Genomic DNA, 12429 nt, shown 5'->3' with positions numbered 1-12429 from the left:
AAGCATACAAATGGATTAGTGTAAACAGACATCATGGTCGACATGGATGAGGTGAGATGAAACAGTTCATTTCTGTTCTGTACATTTTGATCATTCTAAGCTACAACTGAAATATTGTGTTTAATTCTGGTTACCAAACTTCAGCAAGTTTGTGAGGGTCCTGGAAAGAACGCAGAATAGTCCTGTGAACGGGGGATTTCAATTGTAAGATTAGGATAGAGATTAAGTTGGCTGGAGGTCAATGGAGAAAGGGCATTTGACAGGAACTTTCATGGAGGTGTATAAAATCACGACTGGTTAATGTAGGAGGTTGTTCCCATTAATGGTTCAAGAATTAAGTTTTAAAATTTTCAACAAAGGTGAAGGGCATGTAAGGAAAAGTTCATTTTCCTCAGAAAATAATTAGGATCTAGAATTCACTGCTTTTACAGATGGTGGAAACAGAATCAATCTGTACCTTCCAAAGGGAATTATATCTGCAATTTAGAATAATTTTTAATGCCAAGAGGAAGGAGTAGAAAAATGATATTGAAAGGATTGCACGACTAGGAGCTGGCATAGACTTGATGGGCTGAATGGCCTCCATCTGCACCATAACAATCCTGTGATTCTGCGGTCTACTATACACTGGAAGTCTTCCAATACCGCACACAGTGGCAGCAAGCTGTTTCATGTCACAATGAAGGCTTGGTTGAGAGAGGTAGGAAGTGGATGGAAGAGCCCAGACTAATACAGGAAAGCTTGATTTAATTCTGCAGCTGACAAGCACACACACACACACACACGTTTTGCAGCAGTGATCACTAGATTGTACCAGCAATAAAAACCTGAGCTAATTTTCTGTTTCTGGGCCCAGAAGCATTAAGCTGATTCGGAACAGCCCAGCTGGTGCCATGGCTGAGATCAATTAATTCAACCCAGCTGGGTCTGTTTTCAATAACAAAACAATTAGTACTCTGCTTTTTTGTGAAACTGTATAAAATGTTGGTGCTTTGGAAATGAATGTTAATAACCAGCACACTACTGGACGATAACTAAATGATCAACTTACTATACTTGACAATATTTACTTATTTGTTCATAGGATCTGGGCTTTGTTGACCAGACCAGCATATGTTACCCATTTTTAATTGTCCCCTCCACAGAGTGCTTTGCTGGACCAGTTCAGAGGAAAGTTAAGAGTCACACATAGGCCAGACTGGATAGGGACACAGACACGGTCTGGGGTCAGAAATAGGCCAGACTGAGTAAGGATAGATTTCTTCAAGATGAGTTTTCTTAATGACCATCTGGTAGTTTCAGAGTTATTGATACCAAGTTAATTTTAATTTCCAGATTTATTTAACAACAAATGTAAATCTTCTAGCTGCCACAACTGGATTTAAGTTTATGTCTGTTGATCAGTAGTCCTGTCTTCCTGATATCAGTTCAGTGACTCCACTGACTCTGCCACTATACACTGCATTAAATGAAGCTATTTGAAATAGTCTTTTACTCCTGCAATAAAAGTTTGGGATAGAGAGGAAAGAGGTTCATTTTCATTTACAATAACCAATTGGTAAGATATGTTCACATGATTTAGTTAAGTGCAGTGTATATACCATTATATACCCTCCTTAAATACAACAGGCCACGGAATTGCATCATGGTTTTACGTTCGCTTTATGATAGCCTGCAAGCCATGAACCTAATCAATGGGTCTATAACAGAGTCAATTTCAGTGAAAATAGAGGTCAATCAAGGTTGTGTTATTTGCTTGACACTCGTCTCAACCTCACTGCACCGTTGCATCTTATCTCCAATAAAACTCCTGTGGAGTAGAGTTGACCTTCCGAACTTATGGGAAACTGTTCAACCTATGACCATGTGCCAGACCCAAGATTACACAAACCTTAATAATTGAGCTATAAAATGCAGATAACACATGTATTTGACTTCACTCAGAGACCAAGGTCCAAGCCATTGCTGACTTGTTCATTGAAGCATATGAGAGGACAGGTCTTACACCAGCAAGGCCCTCTGCCAACCTGCCCATGTTACACCACACTGCCTTTAACAATAAAGTTTATTGCAAGATCTGGAAAATGTGGACCACTTACCATATCCCGGGAGCCACCTCTTGGCAAGGCAGACGTTGGTATTGGTATTGGTATTGGTTTATTATTGTCACTTGTACCGAGGTACAGTGAAAAGCTTGTCTTACAAACCGATCATACAGATCAATTCATTACACAGTGCAGTTACATTGAGTCAGTACAGAGTGCATTGAGGTAGTACAGGTAAAAACAATAACAGTACAGAGTAAAGTGTCACAGCTACAGAGAAAGTGCAGTGCAATAAGGTGTGAGCTCACAACAAGGTAGATCGTGAGGTCATAGTCCATCTCATTGTATAAGGGAACCGTTCAATAGTCTTATCACAGTGGGGTAGAAGCTGTCCTTAAGTCTGGTGGTACGTGCCCTCAGGCTCCTGTGTCTTCTACCCAATGGAAGAGGAGAGAAGAGAGAATGTCCTGGGTGGGTGGGATCTTTGATTATGCTGACTGCTTCACCAAGACAGCGAGAGGTAATGACAGAGTCCAAGGAGGGGAGGCTGGTGTTTGTAATGCGCTGGGCTATGTCCACAGCTCTCTGCAGTTTCTTGCGGTCCTGGGCAGAGCAGTTGCCATACCAAGCCATTTATGATGAGATTCAATGCTCCCGCACAGCCTTTGGTCAATTGAGGAAAAGGGTATTTGAAGAGCAAGTCTTCAGATTTATCTCAAAACACATTGTCTTCAGAAACCTCGATTACCAATAACAGGCACCTCAAGTCATTGGAAAGATAATTCCAACATTATCTCCACAGAATCATCCGAATTCACTAGAAGGAGGAACAGACCAATGCCAGTGTTCTCTACTGGCATCATGGCCCTTGTTACACTCAATAGGATACATTGGGCAGATCGCCTTACACCAGACTCCTGAAATAGAATATCCCAAACGCTAATACAGGAAGAGACTACCAGGTGGACACAGGAAAAGCTTCAAAGAAGATCCTCAAAAAAATGAAACTTCCCTCCTGGCTTCTGGGAATCTCTTGCCATGACGATTCAAAGTAGAGTTGGAGCATTTGGCATGGTGTTGAGAACCTCAAATCCATGTCTCAGGAGCAGACAGAAGCCCTGTGGAAGTAACGGAAGGAGTGCACTTCCTCACAAGGTCCCACCAGCATGACTCATCAGGAACCTCCTGTCCCTTCTATGTTTCCCACATTGACCTCATCTGCCAGCTCAGTCTCACAAAACTGGAGTGGAAGTAAGTCATCCACAATCCCAGAGGAATGTCTAAGAAGAAGATATCATTATGTCATATAAATGTGATATCTCTCTTCTATTGGAACACAACAAACACTGTTAAAATTTAGTGCTTGGGGAAGAGAGAGTTAATGTCATTTAAATTTCAATCTGGGATTATTAATGTTTATATTGAATAGGATTTGTAAATTTCATCTTCTGTATTATCTAAGTGGCAAACACATTTATTTAATTATATTTGACATTTTACATCTTCCATACCTCAGTGCAAATGGAGGAATTGGCTTGGCAATGAACTGTGATTGATTATTTTTTTCTTTCTGAGATGCTAAATGAAATTACTGCTGTAGGTTCTCAGAACTAAATGCATTATGAAAATTGAATTAGCCTAAACAAAATGATACGGAAACCAATTTTTAGTGGCTTAGTTATTTCTGTTATAGCTCGTTTCACCATGGCCAGATTTCAAATTTGTTTTTAAAATACTTGTTGTGTATTATTTCATTGGACAGATGAAAACATCAATAGTTTTTGTTCACACTTGTGTGACTCTGGATTCAATTTGGCTGCAGATGTAGTGCCTTGAAGATAATAGCCTAGAAACAGGATTGTGCTGTGCCTGTTCACAGATGCAAAGGAGTCCGGTTTGGAAAACCTTCTTCCTTTATCCAGATCTTACCTGATTCAGTATTGGCTGTGGAGTAACCCCTACCCCACCTCATCTACCCATAGTATGCAAACTAAAGCTGCTGCTGATATTTTGACTTATAAATAGCTTAAAGTCAGTTCATTTCTGCTGGATGCAGCAGGTATCAAGTTTGCTGCATTAGGTATTTCCAAATTGATATCCCTGAAGGGAATGTGAAGGAAAGCAATCTAAAAAGGCACATAGTTATCAATATTTTGTTGTCTGTACTACATCTCCTCTGTGTTGCCCTTTTAAAAATTCATTCATGAGACGTGGGTACCACTGGCAGGGCCAGAACTTATTGCTCATCCCTCATCCCCTTTGAAATGAATAGCATGCCAGACTTTTTTCAAAAAGACAGAAAGATTGAACCACATTGGTAGAGGTCTGGTGTTACAAAAAGGCCAGTTGGTACAGCAGATTTCCTCCCCCAAGTGAACCACATGGGTTTTTACAACAATCTGGTCACTGATAAATGTTATTTCTGATAATAATTAATTAACTACATTTAAATTCCACAGGTACACTGTGGTGGGATTTTAATTCTGGTCATTGGATGATTAATGGTTATTATTAATCTGGATTATTAATCCAGGCCAGTACAGTAATTTAATCACTGTGTTACCATTCAACAGATGATTTTCCAGGAGGTAGTCAAATTGCTGTTGAAGATGTGTTTAAGAATCTCCTCCTGGGTATTGGGCAGCAGTGATCAGGGGACTTGGTGGTGTTTGTTCTTTTGCTTTATTTGATGTGGTGCCAGAATTAACATGAGTTCTGTTATTGCAGTAGTAATGTAGCCTGTCTTCAGTGGAGGAGAGTAAAGCAACAGGCTCCCTCTGGAGGTGACTGCAGAATGTTGCAGTTATTCAAAGAAAATGCCAGACCCAGCTTCAAGCCCATGTAGAGCTTTCATGTGTTCTCTGTGCATATTCACTATTCTACGACTGAATGATGGCCTAAACTAATTTATGGCTGAATGTGTTTATAATATAGTTTATACATTATAACTGTATTATAAACACATATAACACAGTTCTTCCAGAGGTCATTCTGCAATAGGCCTTGTGGATTTATTTTTCAGCCTTATTGGAGAGAACAGTGGAAGTAATCCAACAAATAATCAGTCTTTAGTGCATTAACCCTCCTCAAACTTCTTAAAATCTCTGCTGTCTCCACCACCTCTCACTTTCTTCTCTGTTCCTGTCATCCCCATAGTCTGCATTCAACATTTGTAAGCCATAATTTCTTCCAAGTAAATTGTGCAACAATTGAACCAACCATCATCCTCATCTCAGAATTCATCTCCTCCTCATCCCAGTCTCAAACTAAACCAGACTGTTTCCAACCTTTGTTCATTTTTTAAACACGTGTTGAGTTTCCATCCCTAATATTGTGATCTCCTTTATAGGCAATCATATTCTAATATATTTTATATTCTCTTGTGATATAGGAGGCCATTTGACTCATTAGGGCTATGCCAAATCATAGAGCAAACCCATCAATCTCATGGGGGTTGAAGATTACTTGCTTGCACTGCAGTTCTGAAGTGACTGATAAACCCCGCATGGAATCTGCAAGCAGTGCCACAGTTAGTTTGGATGGGTGGGTTGATTGAACTATGGTACACACCTTCCACTGCCTATACTTGGTCTCCATGTGCTTCCAAAAGGAGACACAGAAACTTTCACAGGAGGGAATTTAGATAGTGGTGCTGAGGAAAGGTGTGGTATCAGATGATTCACAGAGTACGACGAGAGTGCACTGGGGAGGATACTTCTATCTCTCACCCTGCCTGAAGGTGAGTCAAATCATTTGCAACCTCGGTGTTATGTTTGACCCAAGATGAAATTCAAATCTCATATTAGTGCCAACACTAAATCTGCCTACTTCTACCTCCACAGCATGATCCAACTCTGCCCTTGCCTCAGTTCATGTGCTGCTGAAACCATTGTCCTTTGCTGTGTTACCAGCAGGCTGAACTATCCTAGTGCTGTCCTGTCTGGTTTCATATTCTACTTGCTGTAAACTTGAGCTCATCCAAATCTCTGCCACCACATTGGAACTCACGTCAGGTCCCATTTACCTATCACTCCTGGGTTTTCTGACCTATATTGGCTGCAGTTTAAGCCAAGCTATGATTTAAAAATTCTTATCCTCTATTGCAAATCCGTCCATAGGTTTTCTCCGACATCTCACCACTACCACCACATTTTCTCAGTATCTTCTTTAGCCCTGTAACCCTCCAAGATCTCCGCACTGCTCTAATTCAGACTTCTAAATCAAGTTGAATGTTAACTTTTATTACAAGGGATTTGAATACGGAAGTAAGGAAGTTATATTGCGATTGCATAGTACTTTATTAAGATTGCGGCTGGAAACCATTTTTGTCTCTCTACAAGTATTTACTTGCCATAGTAATGAAGATGCACTAAACTGGTTCCAAGAATGGCAAGTTTTCTGCCATGATCTTGACAAACGATGAAGCATGTTGGAAGGGACAAATGGTCTACTCTGCCCCTATTTCTTATGTTTCTACATTAATTGGAGGTGGCGGGAGGGTAACACAAATGATCAGATCAAGTTTGGCTGCTTTTTGAGAACATTTTAACTTGACAGGTATTACACACATATCTGCAAACACACCTGTTCTATGTGAGCATAATGATTATTGGAGGCGATCAGTGTGCATGACCTAGAGAACCATAGCAAAAGGCAAGTTCCACCCCCTGTATACTGCCTTCTCCAGGAGAGCAAGAAATGCCAAGCCTCCTGTAAAATGTGAGAGGCATGATTACAATGTTCAGTAACTCTCTCCAAAGATGCAGCAAGAACCTGGCTCTGTGCCGTAAAACAGATGCCATTAGGCAGCGCCCACTTCATTATATTGACTGTTCTGTTCAGCTTGAAAAACCAACCTGCTCCAGTGATCCAGTTCTTCAGATGTCACTTTGGAGGAAAACTGAAATAGGTTATAGAAGGGGATGTATAGATACCCAAGGAAAATATTGCATCAGGAGAGTGTTTGCATTTTGCTATTATTTATTGGAGAAATACTGTGCATATTTTCCTGAAGATTTGTTCACTCAGGTAATGATAACTTGCATGTTTGTTCAGAACCAAGGAGGGGAATGTAACTACCTTGTTGTAGGACAGCTAATTTTTATTGTTTATTTACAGTGGGGAGAAGGTATGGTTGTGATAGAGAAGCTAAATGGGGAAAACCTTTCTTGAGATAACCTGTCCTCTGATGTCCTTGTAGTAAGTAGAATAAAGCCCTCAAAATACAATTGCAATGCAGAATCCAAGGAAACAAGGATACCCCTTGCCAACTTGGCTATGAAACCCCCAGTGGCAAAGTTGTGAAGGGTGCTGCAAGCCACTATTGTTAACATCCAATTTGCAACATCCTCAACCAACCTGTTCAGTTTTCAACATCACCTCTTAGATAAATGCCTATTACTCCTCTGTTGCTGTTCAAGTTGCTCTGGATGCGGTCAATGGTCAAGGGAGCAGGAATTAGATGCTTCTCTTGTGCAAAGAACAATTATATGTTAGATAAATAGTTCCTGGATAATCTTAGAGATCCTGGAGCCATCAGGAACTAACTTGTACTATGGAGTGTTGATGAAGGCTTTTGCAAGGGGAGATAATGAGCGGGAGAAATAATTAAATGAGGAAAATGACTATTCTGAATTCCATGAAAGTAATTCATTAAAACAAATTGATGTGGGGATGGACATTCTACATTGAGGGAAAGTTTTCACAAAGGTTTTCAATTACTTGTGAACCATTCCTCCCCTCAGAAAGAGCAATTCTATTGTTAGAATTTCATATTTTTGGTCAATTTGTATTTTACCAATAGCTTTCTTTCATCTGTATTCAAAGCAAAATAGTTTTAATGAATTACTCTTATAGAATTCAGAATAACAATTTGCAGGTGTCTTCATCAAAATTCCATACTTCTCTACCAAGAAACAGAAGTAACCTGGCCCCTAGTTTACCTTGCTTCACATGAAGGAGACAGTTTGATTCCTTTAAATATCTCGTCTTAGCAGAAGCAGGGGTTGCCAATTCATGATGTGAGGAAATGCACATGACAACCCAAGATCTGCCTCTGTATTGCCAGAGTACAGCTGCATCTGCAATCGCTAGAACCATGCAGCCATTTCATGTTTTAATAATGTACACTATATTAAGCTACCCAGATGCAATAAAGTCAGCTGTTGTATATGGAGCTTGCCATTTGACAGAACTGTGAAAGTGGCATGAAAGTGAGAAATTCATATTGAGACAAGATAGCAAAACTAGTTCAGGATTATCATGGTTACATCGGCACTTTTTAAATGTCGCAATAAGTTTGCTTCTGTTTTTTTGAAACTGGTTTCCCAAAACTTTTCAAAATGAAACAGAAGAATTATGGAAAAGAAAGTTAGGTGAATTAGAGCTGAATCAGGAATAGAAAGAGCAATAAAGTGAGGGTAACCAGAGATAAAGAACTGTAACATTCAAAAGGAGATAAAAAGACCATATCAGTTGTTTCCCTTCTGGTCAGAAATGTGAACTGTTATTGCGGGAATGTAATTCCTGGCATTAAAACATTCACAGGTTTTTACTTACCACCCTAACTTTCTGCAGTAGTTAAATGGGTAATCAAAATACAAATGTAATAATTTCATGAAACCCATGGGAGCTTGATGACAGCCTGTCAATTTCATGATGCTAAAGTGAAAATTGTCAGCAACTTGTGGTGGCTTGCTACTCATCCCATATTTCTTCTTTGCCAAAATGATTGGTACATTATTATCAGAGTGTATATTAAGCTTGCCATTGCTTTGTTAGTAAATTGTGGGTGAATATCTTAATGGGCCAATGTGCAGTACATGTGTATATACCAGTTGTATGAGATTCATGCCACTAAAGATTCAACAAAACATCTTAAATGTTTTTGCTTCTTGCTGTCAAATGCTGACAGAATGAACAAAAGCCATTTCAAATAGACTGATGAAGATTTAATTATAAATTTATCCTCTTTGAAGTTAAATAAACAAAGTTATATAAGTGAGAGAATGGTTTCCTGGTGCAACACACCTGCCCTGACTCTCAGCTGCAGAATGGTCCATATCAGAAGGAAAGGCTATCAAAAAAATCGTCCTTGTTCACACGTGCTGAACGAGTGATGTAACAGCATTGGTGCATTCCCCATTGCACTTTGGTGGAACCATATGCCTAACTAAGTTGAGCCATTTTCCAACATAACTTCAGTGACCACATTTCAGGAATAAGTTTATTGGCCATGTAGCAAATTGGAATATTGGACATAAAAGTCAATAAATACAAAGTTAAAATAGATGTGTTTTACTTGGGTATTGCACTGAACAGCTACGTTCTACATTTCCTCTTGATGTTCTTGGGATGGATTTATCTCTGCTGAGTAATACTTTTCCACTGAGTATTGCCCACCCTGGGCTTGTTTCACTGTTCTTATATGTTGATATTTGCTTCATATCCTTATTTCAGTAGAACATTTCTTTCTAAATATTAAATGAATATTACAACAAACTTTATAAATGCTGTGTTTCAAAACAAAACCTGTTGAGGGCAGCAGAGGTTTTAATGGTGATGTTATTTGTTTCATTTATCTATAACTATAATCTTTTACCAGCTATAATCTATCACTAACCATCCATTTTGAGCTACCATTTGATCAGTAGATGATTATATTTAATTTCCATTTTATGTTCAATTAACTATTCATGTATAATGTTCAGTTTGAAGACCAGTTACTATTTTTTACATGTGGTTTCTACATGTTGGAGAAAACTGATTAGTATATGGCAGAGATTTTCAAAATATTTCACTTTTATATGGTGCAGATGGAGGCCATTCAGCCCATCAAGTCTACGCCAGCTCCTAGTCGTGCAGTCCTTTCAATATCATTTCTCTACTCCTTCCTCTTGGCATTAAAAATTATTCTAAATTGCAGATACAATTCCCTTTGGAAGGTACAGATTGATTCTGTTTCCACCATCTGTAAAAGCAGTGAATTCTAGATCCTAATTATTTTCTGAGGAAAATGAACTTTTCCTTACATGCCCTTCATCTTTGTTGAAAATTTTAAAACTTAGTTCTTGAACCATTAATGGGAACAACCTCCTACATTAACCAGTCATGATTTTACACACCTGCATGAAATTTCCTGTCAAGTGCCTTTTCTCCATTGACCTCCAGCCAACTTAATCTTTATCCTAATCTTACAATTGAAATCCCCCGTTCACAGGACTATTCTGCGTTCTTTCCAGGACCTTCACAAACTTGCTGCAGAAATGTTACCTCCAGCTAGTCAATGGGTTTGATAAGAATATCATACATTACCTTTACCATGAGAAAATCCAATCCTGTGTGCAAAACCATTAATGCATTTGTTTCTGTTAAACATAAATATTATTATTTTGCTAAAGTATCACTTCTGTTACATGTTGAAATGTGTTGATAGATAGTAAATAAAATAATCTTAACAAAATTTAAAACTAGGAATATTTTGCTTAAAATTCAAGTGAGTAGATTTAGTCTACGATTGACACATCGGTAAGTATATTGCAGCTAAAACTTGTTGTGATTTGCAGTCCTATTAAGATTAGCAATATTTGTTGTTTTCATTAACTACTGCATTTGGAACTGAAATTTCAGCCTGCTTGACTGGTGAAACTTATGACATTATCAGGAATAACATGAGACCATTGATAATCTTTGCTAATGAGTTTTGATGACAAAATAATTACATTATTGGAACATGCAAATGTTTTAATTTGGAATAATTACAAATCCTACAATCAATATGGACAGTTGAAGAGACCACCAAGATGTATCAGTTTTTCATTTGTGGTTCTGTGGCTCTTCCAGTGGAACACTGGAGTTTGGTTCTGAAAGCAATTGATCATACTTGATACTAAATATTTTACATTTTTAAAGTTCTAACTGTGTTATTTTATCTTTTTTAGTCTATGGTCACAACATGAAAAGCAGCAATGATTTTGTTGGTCGGATTGTCATTGGTCAGTACTCCACAGGTGCACCTGAGTCCAATCACTGGCGTCGCCTTCTGAACCTACACCGGACCTCATCTGAGCAATGGCATAGTCTGCGTTCACGTGCTGAGTGTGACCGTGTCTCCTCGGCATCACTGGAAGTAACGTGATGGAATTCTCTCACCTACTCCCACCAGGTTGAAGCTTGCTGGTGTTACTACCGGATGGATAAAGAAAAGGCAGTATTAGGTCACGCACCTTGGCAAAGAGAAATAAAAGCTTCTTTGACTTGTAATCTTAAAAGTAAAAACTATGCGGCATTAAACAAATATATTAGTAAATTAATTTTGAAGTGCTAACAAAATGATTCGTAATGGCCCATATTGTTAACATGCTGTCATAAGCCAGTAGTGCAAGAAATAACTGATTTAAGGTGAACTTGGCTGTCCCTATTGTACGTTTAAAAAGATCAGTGTGAGCTTTCTTGGTGTAAGTAGTGAAATAGTTTAGATTTGAATTTTCTTGATGGGGCTCATATTTGTGGAAGCCATCAATAGCTGAAGGATTACTCTTACGTGGATATGACTATATTATCTCCAGTGCTGTATTTCTTTCCACCATGCTTATCAATAATCAGAGGCTGCTATCGCTAGATTATTGATATGTTAGATAGATATTTGAACACATTATTGTTGTAATGATGAGCTGAGATTCATAGAACTGTTGCATAAATTGTGCAGAGCAGCTGTGAGCACTTGTATTCCTAATGTCAGGACTTCCTGCTATTAATATTTTGGTAGAATAATATATTGATGCAACATATTTACAGAGTCTTGTGTGTTGGGTATATGATATTTGAGTCTTTAATGAAAGATGTATGGATATAATTCTAATTATACAGTCAGAAGGTTGCTAGTAATAAACTATTGACATCTGTGTTTTAATAGATGCTTCATTGCAAATTTAGAGCATATTGTTTTGGTTCAGAGTATATATTCCAAATAAAGCAAATGTAGAGATGTAATGCATTCATCTTGTCGTACATTTCTGCTGATTAAGAACTACATATGTTGACATTGACCCAAGTTATAAATAACATAGTGATGCGGAAGTCAAAGATATATGCATCTGGTATGGTTAAAGGAAGAAATAGTTCCTTTACATATGGATATCACAGATTTAATATACTTGTTCACTGTATGTTGTAAGTGTACTGTACTTGTATATGATGGGCTATGACTGAGGATTAGTCACAAAATCTTTCTATTTGCAATACATTGTAAATTGAAAGACCACTTTATTTGTTAATCACTTGAATGTTTTTATCTGAAGTCAAACAGTAAAGAGCTGTTTAAAAGTGACTAAATCCTAAAGTAATTTTAACTAATACATTTTGAAAGGAAAAGATGTTGCCCATC

General features: G+C 38.1%; 1 protein-coding gene across 2 annotated transcripts in view; it reads left to right on the top strand.

Moving 5' to 3' along the window:
* syt17 (synaptotagmin XVII) overlaps window positions 1-12039 on the top strand; it is a 33429-nt gene extending 21390 nt beyond the window's left edge. For both annotated transcript variants that reach the window (XM_052021769.1, XM_052021771.1), the window contains exon 8: window positions 10985-12039. In XM_052021769.1, coding sequence (XP_051877729.1) covers window positions 10985-11181 — 197 coding nt within the window. In that variant the 3' untranslated portion in view covers window positions 11182-12039. The remainder of the gene's footprint in view (window positions 1-10984) is intronic.
* The last annotated feature ends 390 nt before the right edge of the window (window positions 12040-12429 follow it).

This window comes from Pristis pectinata, chromosome 8 (assembly GCF_009764475.1).
Source record: "Pristis pectinata isolate sPriPec2 chromosome 8, sPriPec2.1.pri, whole genome shotgun sequence".
NCBI classification, from domain to species: domain Eukaryota; kingdom Metazoa; phylum Chordata; class Chondrichthyes; order Rhinopristiformes; family Pristidae; genus Pristis; species Pristis pectinata.
This window is presented reverse-complemented; position numbering and strand designations above follow the sequence as displayed.